Source organism: Drosophila serrata, unplaced genomic scaffold (genome assembly GCF_035046125.1).
Source record: "Drosophila serrata isolate PLE 108 unplaced genomic scaffold, ASM3504612v1 contig_240, whole genome shotgun sequence".
NCBI lineage: Eukaryota > Metazoa > Arthropoda > Insecta > Diptera > Drosophilidae > Drosophila > Drosophila serrata.
This window is the reverse complement of record NW_028257138.1, coordinates 3,959,195-3,973,960: the sequence shown is the minus strand read 5'-3', so window position 1 is coordinate 3,973,960 and position 14,766 is coordinate 3,959,195. Positions and strand designations below refer to the sequence as shown.

The 14,766-nt window shown below is 47.6% G+C and overlaps 6 protein-coding genes across 8 annotated transcripts; 3 read left to right on the top strand and 3 right to left on the bottom strand.

The window, feature by feature from the left end:
* Window positions 1-65: 65 nt before the first annotated feature.
* On the bottom strand, window positions 66-2,130 carry LOC110176827 (lysosomal phospholipase A and acyltransferase). The gene is made up of 4 exons (XM_020943278.2): window positions 1,520-2,130; window positions 1,078-1,449; window positions 446-968; window positions 66-392 (listed from the first exon to the last, which is right to left on the bottom strand). The coding sequence occupies exons 1-4, from the start codon at window positions 1,683-1,685 to the stop codon at window positions 170-172; spliced, it is 1,284 nt and encodes a 427-aa protein (XP_020798937.1). The 5' UTR covers window positions 1,686-2,130; the 3' UTR covers window positions 66-169.
* Window positions 1,954-4,653, top strand: Cdc23 (cell division cycle protein 23). The gene is made up of 2 exons (XM_020943276.2): window positions 1,954-4,004; window positions 4,062-4,653. Exons 1-2 carry the CDS (start codon window positions 2,436-2,438, stop codon window positions 4,518-4,520), a joined length of 2,028 nt encoding a protein of 675 aa, XP_020798935.1. The 5' UTR covers window positions 1,954-2,435; the 3' UTR covers window positions 4,521-4,653.
* A 36-nt stretch (window positions 4,654-4,689) lies between these two features.
* On the bottom strand, window positions 4,690-6,645 carry LOC110176826 (lysosomal Pro-X carboxypeptidase). Its single transcript, XM_020943277.2, has one exon. It carries the CDS (start codon window positions 6,304-6,306, stop codon window positions 4,885-4,887), a length of 1,422 nt encoding a protein of 473 aa, XP_020798936.2. The 5' UTR covers window positions 6,307-6,645; the 3' UTR covers window positions 4,690-4,884.
* Window positions 6,646-6,660: 15 nt separating this feature from the next.
* On the top strand, window positions 6,661-7,905 carry LOC110176973 (transcription termination factor 4, mitochondrial). Its single transcript, XM_020943478.2, has 2 exons — window positions 6,661-7,016; window positions 7,073-7,905. Exons 1-2 carry the CDS (start codon window positions 6,963-6,965, stop codon window positions 7,859-7,861), a joined length of 843 nt encoding a protein of 280 aa, XP_020799137.2. The 5' UTR covers window positions 6,661-6,962; the 3' UTR covers window positions 7,862-7,905.
* Window positions 7,906-8,072: 167 nt separating this feature from the next.
* On the top strand, window positions 8,073-12,262 carry Atxn7 (Ataxin 7). Of its 3 annotated transcripts, none has more exons than XM_020943438.2 (3): window positions 8,073-8,203; window positions 8,767-9,997; window positions 10,062-12,262. In XM_020943438.2, exons 2-3 carry the CDS (start codon window positions 8,837-8,839, stop codon window positions 11,886-11,888), a joined length of 2,988 nt encoding a protein of 995 aa, XP_020799097.2. In that variant the 5' UTR covers window positions 8,073-8,203; window positions 8,767-8,836; the 3' UTR covers window positions 11,889-12,262. The 3 variants fall into 3 exon arrangements, with proteins under 3 accessions (XP_020799097.2, XP_020799098.2, XP_020799099.2); XM_020943439.2 differs by having other exon boundaries at window positions 8,098-8,326; XM_020943440.2 differs by having other exon boundaries at window positions 8,190-8,261.
* Window positions 12,263-12,559: 297 nt separating this feature from the next.
* Window positions 12,560-14,592, bottom strand: LOC110176939 (uncharacterized). Its single transcript, XM_086830633.1, has 4 exons — window positions 14,389-14,592; window positions 14,236-14,327; window positions 14,026-14,162; window positions 12,560-13,968 (listed from the first exon to the last, which is right to left on the bottom strand). Exons 1-4 carry the CDS (start codon window positions 14,420-14,422, stop codon window positions 12,651-12,653), a joined length of 1,581 nt encoding a protein of 526 aa, XP_086686759.1. The 5' UTR covers window positions 14,423-14,592; the 3' UTR covers window positions 12,560-12,650.
* Window positions 14,593-14,766: the final 174 nt, after the last annotated feature.

The following is a 14,766-nucleotide window of genomic DNA, read 5'->3' as shown; positions in this document are numbered from 1 at the left end:
CCGTTCTCCAAGGTTTTTGACCTACTAATAGCTGCATTCCATTGCAACTAATTATAGAGCATCACTTACACCAACGAATTACATTTATTTAACATTTAAAGATTGACATTGGTTTCACAGACACTACTTTATACTTTATACTTAAACGAATAGAACAGGAAACTGCCCGCTACGGCTGCTGCAGGACAGTGCGCACGTACTTGAGGACATCGGCATGGGCCAGAATCTTCATGTGGTCGACGCCCTGGAGCGCCAGAGTATTGATATGAGAGCTGCTATATCCCGACCAGTATTGGCAGGCTCGCAGAGAGCGCTGATTGACTGTGCCATCGCCGAGGCCCATGATAAGTTTCGGTGTCTCTGACGAGATGTCCGACTTTTTGTACTGCAATCTGTTGTTACTTGTTAGCTTTTCAATCGGCATAGAAATACAAGTGAAACTCACCTCTCGACCGTATCGATACCATCCCCGTACAAGCAATGCAACTCCACATCCGGCGGACTAAAGTTCTGCGTGTATCGCATCGTATCCTTGCGCATTTCCCATCCAGTCATGTAATCAATATCGAAAAAGAATTCTTCGAGCTGTGCCATCGTATAGTTTCTGCTCGGCGTCATGGCCAGCACCTCGGAAGGCTTCCAGAACAGCGGTGATGGCAGTAGCCAGGCGGTCGAAGGATGTGTTATCTGCTCAGCTTTGAGGATTTTGGCACTCAAAGCAAAGGAGTCAAGATCATCGCCCATGGCAAACACCTTTACCGCCTTGATACTGCCCGCCCAGGCGCCCGCCAAGCTGATCTGCCGTCTAACATATTTGTTTTTCCACGCGAACGTCTGCTCCTGCAGGAAGACTAGTGTCATGGGGCTGCCCATGCTGTGCGTTATGAAGGTGACGGCCGACTGGTTGTTGGCCTCGTAGGTGTCCTCCACCAATTGCTTGAGATCGATGAAGAATTGCTTGTTTTCATCTGTAATTTAAAGTTTTTGTAGTGATAATTTTCATTAAAATTTCGAAATTAATGAGGATCTCCCGAAGTAGCTTTTATTAAAATAAAATATTGTTAATAGGTGACTTACTCGGCGCCTTGCGGAAATCGTAGGGGGCTCCATGGATATTCACCCGGCGCACATATCCCATATCCACCAGAACATTGGCTATATCTTTAAAGTAGGCCCCAGCACTGTTCCTAGTGGGATCGATCCACTCCACTACCTCGGGATCGCCCCAACCAGGAATCCTGGTCTCAACCCCGGGGGTATTGTGAGTCGTTCTCGTGGTCTTGTCATAGTACAACTTGACGTTGTCTATCCAGCAGTAAACCATAGGTATAACAAGCTGTTCCAGGTCCAGCCACAGATTGTACCAGTCGTGGGTCTTCTCGCACACAAAGTACGGAGAATTGGCCTTGTTCAGCCGGGCATCCAGCTGGGAGCCGCCGTCGCCAGGAACTGAAATATAGACAAGAGGAACCTTAGCCTAATTTGTGACCTTGAATGGAGTATTGATTTTTTGTCTTACCGAAAATCACGGGCGAGAGCTTGGGCTCTGGTGGCGGGGGCGGTGGCGGAGGAGGAGTAATGGCCTTGTGCTTTTTAACAAACGGCCAGGGCCAAAAACAGTCTCCCAGGCCCAAGAAAGTGGCCAGGATCAGCAGCACCAGAAATATCCCAGAGTTGAGCCTCATTGTGCGAAGTGTGTTGTGCGTTTGCAGGCAAACAAAGCCGGAGTGACGCCTGACGAAAGGTTATCGGATCGCGCCACTCGCTGGACACCAGATAAAGGTCTCAGACATAAACAAGTGAATCACAGTCCTACTGCCTGCTGCCCAGCTTTGTATCAAATTTGCATTTACAGTTCGCTTGTCTCTGCGCAGTGTGTCAGTCAGCTGAGATATGACCTTTGCACGTATCTCTTTTTTGCGGAACTCCGGGGCAGCAAGTGGTTTAATCGCATTGCATTTGCCCCACGCGGCGAGGACGTCACGGGTGCCGTTTAATGTTTAAACAAAGAAACTGTTTTCGTAAACATGTTGTTGTTATTTTTCCTTATCTCTTTATTTCGCAGTTTGTTATGGTCAGAGATTCTAGCTAGAGATGGCAAATTGTTTTTAATTCTTGAATCGAATATTCGATTTTATCCGACATATTTATGTTAATTAAAATAAAATGTATTGACTCAATCCTGTAAAACGGGTACAAAGAAATATTTAAAAGAAAGTATCCTTGACTTTTAAATCATTTTGATTTGAGCGTTTGAAGAAACTTGTTATTTGAGAAAATTATTCCAATAAGAATTAAAAGAACTCCCTTTACCAACTAATTATCGATAGTAGTTGCTCAATTTTTAGCCCACCACTAGTAAAGCGACCGGCAAATAAAATTGTTTTTAAGTTATTATTTTTAAGTATAGTACAGCAAAAATCAAACAGATCAATATGCAGGATTTCTTTAGCGTGCTGCTGCCGGACGCGAAGAAGGAGCTGCGCCGCGGCATTATCGAGTGCTCGAAGAGGGGCCTACTACACAGCACCAAGTGGCTGGCGGAGATGCATCACGGGCTCTGCGATGTGCACATCGACAATGAGCCGCCGGACAACGACCGGACCTTCAGTGATTGCCAGCTGGAGGGCATTGCGCCGGCGGAGTACAGCGACTACTTTCTGGCCAAGAGCTACTACGATGTACGGGAGTACGACCGAGCGGCCCATGCGGTCCGGAATTGTGAGTCGAGTGTGCCACGCTTCCTCCACTTCTACGCTACATACATGGCGCGCGAGAAGCGACGCTTGGACTCTACCACCGATCAGGCAAATCTCACCGAGCCAAATCAGATGCGGGATCTCGCCGATCTCCTATCCACGCTGCGCACGGAATACGGCAAGAGTCGCTTGGATGGCTACGGGATATATCTGTATGGCGTGGTCTTAAAAGCCCTGAATCTCAACCATGCGGCGGAGCAGATGCTAATCCAGGCCATCCGACTAGTGCCGATGCTGTGGGGCGCTTACCTGGAACTCTCGCCGCTTATCATGGAGAAGCAGAAGCTGCTAAGTCTGCAGCTTGGCGGTCATTGGATGCGGCACTTTTTTATGGCACACACCTACCTCGAGCTGTACCTAAACGATGATGGATTGAAAATCTACGAGGATTTACAGGCGTCGGGCTTTGGGAAGAGCATCTACCTCATCGCCCAGATGGCATTGGTCTATCACAACAAGCGGGATGTGGACAAGGCCATCGAGTTGTACCAGAACCTGCTGGAAAGTGATCCCTATCGCCTGGACAACGTGGACACCTACTCCAACCTGCTGTTCGTCAAGGAGATGAAGACAGAGATGGCCCAGTTGGCGCACAAGGCCGTCAGCATCAACAAGTATCGACCGGAGACGTGCTGTGTGATTGGCAACTACTACAGCATACGATGCGATCACCAGGTAGCCATTTCCTACTTCCAGCGCGCCCTCAAGCTGAATCCCAAGTATCTGGCGGCCTGGACACTAATGGGTCATGAGTTCATGGAACTAAAGAACACGAATGCTGCGATTCAGAGTTACCGCAAGGCGGTGGAGGTCAACAAGCGGGACTATCGGGCCTGGTATGGCCTCGGACAGGCCTACGAGATCATCAAGATGCACTACTACAGCCTGTACTACTTTAAGATAGCCCACCAGCTGCGGCCCTACGACTCCCGAATGCTTGTGGCTCTGGGCGAGACATACGAGAAGCTGGACAAGTGCGAGAACGCGGTGAAGTGCTACTGGAAGGCTATAGATGTGGGCGACATCGAGGGCATTGCCATGTACAAGCTGGCCAATCTGCACGAGAAGCTGGGCGACCATGAGACGGCAGTCCATTGCTACATCATGTACTGCGAGGACGAGCGGGCGGCTACCGACAAGCAGAGCCTGTATCAGGGCTTCATCACTCTGGCCAACTACTACGAGAAGAAGGGCGACTATGACAGGGCTGCCTTTTACGCCTACAAGTGTCTGGACTCGGATGATGTGAGTCTCTTGGTCTTAGGTAACACAAAAAGATAATCGAGTTTCCCTGTTTTCCAGCGGAAGACGGAGGCCAAGAACTTGCTAAAGACCATCGACTGGAAGAGGGAAGGTCAGAAAAAAACGGCCAAACCCACCCCTGCCGTTGTGGCTAATGCGGAGACAAGCTCCGAGGATGAGATGGAGTGGGAGCTGCCAGACGTTCGAAGCCGCGTAGCAGCCACCACGACCACGACCACGACATCATCAGTCCAAGCAGCAGCAGCTGTAGCAGGGCCAAGTAGTTCCACGAGTAGTCTGCGTCCAGGTCGAACCTTAGCCGAGGGCATGCGCCGATCGCAGTCTGGCGCCAAGACCAGCCACACACCAACCGCAGACAGTAGTAGCACTTCCATTCCAACAGTAGTGGTGGAGGGAACGCCAAGCACGTCTGCTGGCGCTGCCGCGAATCCGCAAACGGATCAACCAGGCTCGGATGAGGCCAGTTCCATGGAAATATCCAGTGTGTCCATCGATTAGTTGTTTTCAAAGTCACGCAGCTATTGTAAAAATTCCTTATTGTTTTTATGAATTATAGTTTTTTGGAAGTCAAGTAAATAACTAACGAATTTAGTGTGGAATTTCATTCCAGAAATTCGGCATGAAAGTTAAACCGCTTTGAGAACCATTTAATTTTTTAATGTAAAAATTTGTTTTTTTTTTTTTTAAATTTGAATATCGTTTTTGGGGTAAGAGTTTATTAACCAATTTTAAAATTACAAAGTGATTTCATTTTTGTTTTTATATCATATATATAATCTTCTTTGAAGAAAAAAGTTCAGGCTTTTAAAATGTATTTGATCCATTGATAATTTCTCCGATTTACCAAATATCTTTACTAATTTCAAAACTCCTTGATCCATTGGGCTATAATGGCCGCCTCCTTCTGCCTAGCATCACGCACCGAAGGCGGATCAGCGGGATCGGAGTGACGCAGATCCAAATGATGGGCGCCCTCAGGTAGGATGATGACAAACACCCTGTCATTCGGCGCCTGGAGGACACCGCCGCCACTCCAGGGATCCAACAGCCCATTACTAAATATTATATTCGTGACCGCCTCGATATTTCTTCCGCCATAGCGCAGAATAATATCGTATGGCTTGGGTGTCAGGCGGTACTTCTTGTAGCATTTCTCGGCGAACTCCTTGAAGTTCCATGTGGAGGGACGGAACATTGTCTCGGTCCCGTTGGAGCAGAAGGGCATCACCATCTGGTTGCAGGTCTGTATGTCCCAACCTGAGTCATCGGCGCTGGAGCTAACAGAAGTATTCAAACACTTGGCCGACCCCGTGTAGTTGGTGTACACAGCCAGGGCACTGGCCATGGCATGTAGCAGATCGCCGTCCGTAGGATGCAAATCCTTCAGGTAGAAACACACCTGGCGCACCGGATAGGCTGGCAATGGGGCCAGGAAGCTGCTGTTGTACGGATAGTTGACCATGGCCAGGTTGCTGTAGACCTCCTCGACGTAATCGAGAAACTGTTTCAGATCGCCATCGGTCTTTAGTGGCGTGCAGAGATTAAATGCGTCCGATATCTGCTTCTTGCCAGCGTCATTTCCGCCCAGCGATTCGAAGAGTTTCCACGACTTGGCAATGTTCACGGTACAGTTGCCATTATAGGCATTTTGGAAGACAGAAGTCGCAATCCTGTAGAAGATGTCGCAGTCGGTGATGCCGGGAAACTGCAAAATAGGCGCCGAGGCGGCTAGAGCTCCGTGCACCAAGTGAGGGTACTTCATTCTGAACCAGGCGGCCAGCATGCCGCCGTAGGATCCCCCGAAGGCCACCACCGGCATCTGTCGATCGTTCCTTAAGAAGGTGATCAGCATGGCGTAATCCTCCAGCGTTTGCTCCACCGTAAAATAGGCCAGATGCTCCGGCATGCTGCTGTTGAAGGTGGAACTTCCAAAGGGCAAGGACTTTCCATAATACCTATGCTCCGCGAAGATCACCAGAGCCCGCTGCAGCTCCGCTTGCTCCCAAAGAAATCCGGTATTCTGGGCGAACAGTTCGATGTCCCCTTCGTTTCCGGTGTAAAAAAAGATCGGCGTACGGCCATTGCTCTTGTCCACGAACGAGTCGTTGTACAGATACCGGATATTGAAGGTGGCGTTGATCAGGAAGCTGAAGTGATCCAGCGGCACTTGGAACTCCTTAATCTCGTACTGGAAGCGCTTCTCCTCCGCCGCCCCCTGGCATCCAGCGATCAGTAGGATCAGTAAGATCCCCAAAACTGCAGATATTGCACCTTGCTCCCTCATTTTGCGGGTGATCAGATTAAATCGGATGAGAAAATACGAGTGACGCACTGGAGGGCGGTTCAAAACCCACAGTTTCCTCTGTTCTTTATCTCTAAGCCGGACTTTTATATTATACTTTAAGCGCAGTGTTACCAGCTGACTTCGAAAGCTACGTTTTCCAAGCTTCAATAAGAGAAATGTATGGCGGGAAATTAAAATATATATATAAATGGTCTTATTTTGTTTTCAAATATGAGTATATTTATGTTATAATGAACTCTGATAATCAATATTTAACGGTTTTAAAACAAATTGTTTATTTTGAAAAGATGCAGTGTGCTCGCCAGGTTTTCCGTTTAGAATGCTAAAAAGTTTGTCAGAAAACATTGCTGTTACCAGACTGGCCGGGAAAATTTTTTACTTTCCGTCATTTTTCACTCCCGACGTGCCTTGTAGCATATTAAAAAATCGAATGAAGTTTGGAGCCCTAGTGGGAATAGGGGCTTATCAAATTGTTTTCTGAGAAATGCCCGAAATTCCGCTCCTGTAAACCACAGTAAAAAGGGCTAAATGAAACTTGGCGTTGCCAGACTTTGCGATACATTCAATGTGCGAACAAGAAGACGAAAATCAGCTGTTTTTTGTTTTGGTCCAGAAAATTTGAGAAATTTTTGATAATGATTAGAAAACTTGTTTTTAACGCGAAAGTTGTATTAAGACAGCAACCCAAAGTGAGTACGGACCAATTATTATAAATTACGTTTCCAAAACGTTAATAATTTTGCAGTTTCATCATGTAAAGCACCTAGCAACCAAAGCCGAAAATCCAAAAATTGTGCAACTGGAACAGATTCACATAGATGAAGCCGTCAAGCTGGAGCCCACTCTGTCCATATTCACACCCGAGGTGTGGCGACGTGCACATGAAACCTTTCAGAATCACGGCTTAGAGACGGTAAACTTTCTGAGGATTGTTACTGGAAATCCGGGCGTTCTAAAGCGAACGCCAGACAGGATAATCAACAGCTTGGAGATCTGGCGAGCCTGTCAATTTGGCGAGAACCTTCTCCACCTGCTTCTGACAAAGTATCCCGAGCTGCTGGACGTCAGCGACTCCCACCAGCTACTCTCGCACATTGGTTTCCTGAAGAGTAGAGTCTCCACAAGCAAGAATGTGTGGAAGTTGCTGATGAACAGCCCGGATGTGATAGCCCAACCAGAGGAAGTCGTCGAGGAGAAGCTGAATCTTATGGTGGATGTAATGCGCATTGAAGTCCCCGAAATTGTCAAGTCCTGTGCCCTGACCCTGCCATTCGAAGAGCTGCGTTGCCGCCACGCTTTCCTTTTGCGATTGGGTTTGTTCAAGCCGCGTCCGCTAAAGGCAGATCCCGATGAGCCCACGACAAACCACAAGCTCTACCAGATTACGGACACTTCGGAAAAGACCTTTGCAACAAAAATCTGTCACGTAACTCTGCCGGAGTTCGAGGCTTTCAAGGAACTGTACGCGAAGGAACTGGAGGGAAAGTCCAGGCGGTCCAAGGAGGCTGAAGATCAAAGTGATGAAGAGGATTGATCTGAGTTATAGGCAATAAATTCTAAATAACTGCTTAACAAGAATCCAGTTAACTTTAGTTAATTTATCATTTATTAATTTTAATTTAAATACGTATCTTTGCAAGCGGGTACAAATCATGGATAACCAAGACATAATTTTTAGTCCTGGTTCACGTCTTGGATATTCGCACATTCCTAAATCAAAAATAATCGATACAAATCGAATATGCATATTCGGAAAAAATCGAGTATCACAAATCGAGTATATTCGATACACTTCTTCGCGAGCAAAAGTAATAAAAAATAAAACAAAGCAACCCGAACCCGCCGCAAGTTAAAATGGAAGTGTGTTAACAACTATGTAAGTCACTTACAAAACGGCAGTCATTCAGAGAGTCAGTGCAAAATCGTTTCCCAAGGTTTTTCTTGATATTTTTATTTGTGATTTTCTATCGTGTGCTTTGTTTGTGTTGCGTTGGTGTGGGTAAGTGCGCGGATGCGTCGGTGTGTGTGTAAGTGCGCATGTATGTGCGGCAGCGCGAGCGAGATGGCACCACTCGGAGTAGCGGTTGTCAAAAACAGCTGATTTTGGTTCGGCTCAAGTCTGGTACCAGGGGGGTGTATGGTTGGAGTGGGGGTAGGGGGTGGTGTCTGAGGTAGCGGCCAGCACTCACCTGTAAGCTTTCGCTGCAAATAATGGGGATAAAGAAATGCCAAAAACAATGGCAATATTGAAAATATTTGTTTACGATTAACTTCTTAATATAAATGTAACTGTAATTTAAAGATTTAGGGAGCTTAGTACCTATTTCTTGTAGGTTTAAGACGTTTGTTCTTTTAATTTAGAAAATTGAATTGCAACGAAAAAGAGTCTGTCAATTTTAACATCTTAAAATTAACTTTCGATTTTAATTTATTTTCCAGCTGATTCGAGGGGCAATCCTGCTCGCAACTACTTGTAACTCCCCTTGATCCTCCAGCGACTTTGGCCGGGATGCCGCTCATCGAAGTGGGCTCCGCCGCTTCGGGAGTTTATCCGGAAAATGGCACCAAACAGCTGCACACCAAATCCACACAGAGCCTGGCCAAGCCGGAGCCCAGCTTTAATACCGAACCGGCGGCAGTGGGACCCCTGCTTTCGCTGTTCAACTTGCAGGGCCAAAAGTGGCAGCAGGTCTTTGACTTGGACAAGGTCATCAAACAGCTACGAACGGCGGAGAAGACATATTTGCGGGGTGGAAAGAATTCCAGCACTGCTGCTGCAGCCGCCTCCGGCGCCGGCGATCAGCACCAGCAGCAGCAGCAGGCCAAGGTGCAGGTGCAGCGCCTGCAGTCGGCGGATATGGCGTATTATGACTTGGTGCCAAAGCTTGCCTCGCGGGATATAGTGTTATGCGGATCCTGTTCGGGCAGTTACACGAAAGCAGGGTTCCAGCATCACATCGCGCTGCAGCATCCAAACGTTTGGGATGCCACATCCAGCAAGGTCGTTAGCCCCAATGGGAATCATACCATTGCCAGCGGCGGCGGCGACGCGCGTCTCACTGCCACGGAGAGTCACAACAGCCAGGAGGCTGGCGGAGGAGGAGGCGGCGGCCTTGTGCCCCATTCGCCCACGGACACGCTATTGTCCGCCTCAACCTTGTCCAGCTGCTCCAATGGATCTAGCAGCTCGGCCTCTCTTCAGCATCCAGCTGGGACCTCATCGTCCTCGTCCTCGTCGTCGCGTCACAAGAGCAGCAGCAGCAAGAGTAGCAGTTCCTCCTCATCAAAGGGTAGCAGCAGCGGCGGCACCTCCTCTTCCTCGGGCGGCGGCGGTAGTCGGTCGCGCTCCAAGTCATCGAAAAATCGCCACCACTCGTCGCCGGCACCAGCGCCAACGGAGCACAAGGAGTCCAAGGGATCGAAAAAAAGTGGCGGCAGCAGCAGCAGTGCCATAGCAGCTCCGCCAATCGTCACCGCTGTCAAGGAGGAATCTCCAGCTGCAATTACTGCCCCTGCCATCACAGTCTTCTCCTCGTCCAGCAACTCATCCTGCAGTTTACCGCCTACGCCCGTCGCCGCTGCTGCCAGCGATGTGGCGGCGGGATTAGGGGTCAATAGCTACTCACCTGCGGAGGCGGAAAAGCTGCCAGAGTTGCAGTCAAGAAAAAAGGTATTAAATCTTTAACTTTTTTTATTTTTAAAAACCTTGAGTTATCTGTGGAATCGTCTTCTAGCTCAAGGGCTCCAGCGACCATCGAACAAAAGCGGAGAAGGAGAAAAATAAAGATAAACCAATGGTAAATCCTTACGAGCAACAGCAGGTGCTCAGCGAGCTAGACCAGGCGGTGTCCTCCATCGTCACGGGAACTATAGTCGAGCAGCAGCAGGTGGCACCGAATGACGAGGAAGAACTGCCTCTGCCAAACACTTCCGACGATAACTCCATTTCCCAGACCCTTGACGAGATGCTGGACAGCAAGCTAATCAATGAGATCCTTAACAACTTTGATGAGAGCGCTCTGGACACTTCTCAACAGCAGCAGCAGCCGTCGCAAAACGGAAATTCACTCTTACATCCCGCACAGGCCACCAAAAGGCTCCGTTTTGAGGACGGCGACACGGGCGAAGGCTATGCGACCTATCCGCAAGTCTATGCGGCAGCGGTGGAGGAGGAAGACCAGCAGCAGGAACTGACTACGATTGATGCGATGCAGCTTCAGCAGCTGATATACCAGCAGCAACAAATGCTAGAGCAGCAGCAACAACAGGAGCAGCAGCAGCAGCAACAACAACAGGATCAGAAACTGCTGCAGGATCAGGAGCAGCAACGCCAGTTCAGCGTTTACAATGTGCAATCGCTGACAGATGAGGCGGTGGCTAATCCACAGCAGCAGCTGGAAGAGCACATGATCCTCCCCAGCATTATATACGAGATCAGCGACTCGAATCCCGTTTCGATGCTGGAACAGCAAAAGGTCATAGCCGAATTCTTAACACAAGCCGGCTACGAGAATGTGGATGTGAATGTGCTAGCCCAAGCGGGAACCGGAATGGAGGCGGCCACCAACCACAACCATTTGGCGGACGAGCTGAGCGACTTTGATTTCAGCAAACTGGAGACTGTTAGCGACACCGTTAAGACTGTTAAGCTGGAGGCCACCGGCCCCAGCCAGGCGCCAGCCAGCACGACAAATCCTCCTCAGGTCAACCATCATCATTCATCGCTGGAGGACAGCTTCTTTAATGTTATGCTGTACTCAGGTTCACCGCGCCCCCTTGCGTTGAATACCTTTGGCATGGTCAAGTTGCCCCAGGGTCTGGGCGTAACCTTCCGCAAGAATCTGCTGACCACACGCAAGGCCAATAACAGTTTGCTTTCTCTGACGGGTGGTAGTCATCTCGGAGTAGTTGGACAGCTGGCAAGACCACCACCGCCGCCGCCGCCGCACACGTCCTCGCCAGCGCCAGCACTGAGCAATGGCTTGCCAGCCAAGAACACTTCGGCTGGAAGGACCATCTATGCCCAGAGATCGAGCGTGATTGCACAGGATCGGTTGAGATGCAATAAGAGGGCGCTGCTTGCACCAGTAGGTAAAATCGGAGGAGGAGGCGGAGCGGGACCCATGACGCCCAAGCGCCTAAATGAGCTTCTAATGGGTAAGCAGGTGAAGAAGGAAGCGGCAGAGAAGGAATGCGAGGAGGCTGATCAAAAAGAGGAGGACAACAAGCAGCTCACCCACAGTTTCTACGAGAAACGTCGCCGCCTGTTGGTCGCTGGAAAGCAAGAGCAGCTCCGCCCCAGCTACAAGATTCTCCCGCTGCAGAGCAACCACAATGCCAGCCAAAGTCATAGCCACTCGCCACAGCAACATCTTCTGAAGAAGCAGCTCCTGCGCACTCTCTCCGATGGCAGCAGCAACATGAACATCAACAACACTCCCAGCGCCAACAGCAGCAATCTCCCCTGGAAGGGCAACAGCTCCAGCTCCAATCCGGGGGGCAACAACTCCAACTCCACTCCAACCAGCAGCGACTTAATGCGCGTCTTCGTTGGATCTTAGTCCCCGAGACTCGCTGACACGCATCCCCAATTAAATATATATATACGATCGATTATTATGTGTGCCGCAGCCTCGGTTATTTTTTAAAATGCTAAAATTTAGTTTTTAAAATCAATTTTAAATCAATTATATAATTTTTTTCATTTTTTTCAAGTGATAATTAGTTACCGATTATTTAGTTGATTGTATGTAGTTTTCCCGTTTAGTTTACGCACTAAGTTTAGTTTAATTATACATATATATATTTACAGATAAATATTATTTTCGTGGCTAAGCATTACGCTAAGCTAACCCGTAATGCATTATTTATAAAACGCTGTATAATTTTAAAAAATAATACAAGAGCATGCCTAAGTTCAATTTAATTGCGAAAACTAGTGTATCTTTGTGATTGATTTCAGTTTTCGAAAGAGAATTTCTCAATGGTGATCCGTGCAATGAATGAAAATAATGGTTTGCACCAAAGTGAATCCTTCCTCTGCTGCCTTCTGTGAGGCTGCAGATGGCGAAAATGTGATGCTGCTTCTAATCTGTGCGATGAATACAAGTAATGAGTGTGAGGTTTCTGTGAGTCTGGTGCTTGTATTCAAGGCTATTGATTAATTTGTACTGCAAACCCTGAGATCCTAAGTTAGTATTTGCCACACCAAGAATTAATTATAATACAACAGTTTCACAAAATTGAACAATTTAACAAATAACCAACAAAATAATATAACACGAACGATTAACAATGACTCTTTCTAGAAGAAATTTAAATGATTACGACCATCGCTCTGGACGGAAATTTGAAAGGCTACACCAGTAATTAAATTGGGTTTTAATTATGTCCTCGGACCCATGAACTGGACCCTCTGGCGTCGTGAGGTCAAAAGGCAGACCCATTTCAATGGGTATCTTTCGCTCCATACTATTGTTGGCCTGCTCTTGGCGCACCTGGTCAATTACGCACTGCATTAGCTCATTGGTGGGCTGACCGTAGCCAAAGATACTCAGGTGGCTGAGCCTGGGACAGGCTGTGAACAGGTCAAGAATGGCAGCATCGCTTTTACCCTTGTAATTAAAGCATATTTGCTCCAAATTCTTGAGGCTGGCAAACTTCTTTAAGTCATCTTCCTTCACCCCATACCAAATGGGAAGAATCAGTGTGCGAAGACCTACTAACTTGGCAATTTGGGATAGCTGCTCTTTGGGCAGAGGATTGGCACAATCAAATTCTAGGTATTCCAGCAGCTCTGCCTTGTGTTCCACCAGTTTATCGATGAGATCTGCTCCGGTGACATTTGTGTCGCTCTTCGAGCTTATGGTCAGTCTCTTGAGGTTGGGAAGTTGTGCCAAGACCTCGCATTTGCTTTTCTCGGTTGGCGATAGTCTCAGCATTTCCAGCTTTGGACAACAGTTCTTGTTGACCAAAGTTAGGCACACCTTATCTGTGACCCTGACCTCCCCCAGATTAAGTTTTCGCAGTTCGGTAAAGTGCTTGATAATCTGTGGTAAGTTCTGCACACGGAAGCACTTTCCCAAATCCAACTTTTCAATGGTGGTGGGCATGGAGAGCATGGTGTCCTTACTCAAGACTTTGCGCCCCAAGTAAAGGGAAGTCAGATTGCGACAGTAAAGCGGAATGAAGCCAAAGCGTTCGTCAGATTCCATCATGGGCAACAAACACTCTAGGTCCTGTATCTGCCAGCCAGTCAACTGGTAAAAGACTCGAATATCCCACAGAGTCATTTTGTAGAGGTCCTGGATATCCCCGCTACACAAATGGCAAATGTCTCCAATGTCCCATTGATTCATTTTAAAGAAGTGGCGCGTGTTCACGGATGTGTACTGCCTGGCGGTAGTCATTTGGTAGATATCACTGAAGCGGTGGCAGGTCCTGGCGAGGCGCAACCTATCGCGCAGCTTAAGAAACTTCATAATTTCAACCCAGCAGTCGTTGTTTAACTTTAAAATGGGAGCTGCCTGTGGTTGATCCTGCTCCTGCTTCTTCCCATAGGCATCCGGCTGAAGCCAACTATAGCTGGGCTTCACAATAAATTGGTTGCCGTGTAAACAGTGACTGGGAAATTCCAACGCTCTAGAATTATAGTTGGGATTAGGAATATCAATTGGCAATTAGGATAAAAGGTCTAACTTGGCTGCATCCTTGGGGTTGGCAAACAACACATCGCCATTTACACATGGTACTGGGTGCTTCGGGTCCCTGACCACCCGAATTCCTAAGACACTGCCAAAATTGCTAAAATATGTGATTAAAATGTCTCCCGTCAGCTGGGAAAAAATGTTTGGGAATTGTTTAAGACCAGGCTCAATCAGCACAGGCAATATCAGTACTATACCATACCTTCTGAGGCACCGAGGAAAAGTGCAGCTTTTTAATCAAAATATCATCCTCTGTGTAGGCAATTAAGTCACGAATGTAATAGCTTCTCCCTACTAAAGAAAGATGGGTACACTGTCGAGACATGGCATAAACTCAGTTTGTCCTTTAACTTACATGGCTTCAAGAAAAGGCCGCTCATGTTGCTCATCTTCCTGGCCCTTACTAGGAAATGTATTCAGAAACAAAATACACGAATTTTTTCCTATAATAATAATACTGAAACTAATACAGAAAACCAAAAATGTAAACAGATATTTGATGTTTCCTACATGATACCACTGGAAATACAAAGATTCCTACGAACGACAATTTCCTAATACTGTAAAAAGCTGAGGATTATTACAAACAAATTGTTTAAACTTACATATGCATATCTGCTGATCCTGGCAACTCATTGGGTTTCAACAAACCTCATAAAAATTCCAGTCACAAAACCTTGCCTAGGATTTCCAGTATAGTTCAGGGTATCCACCGCAGAAGCCCCGTCGTCGC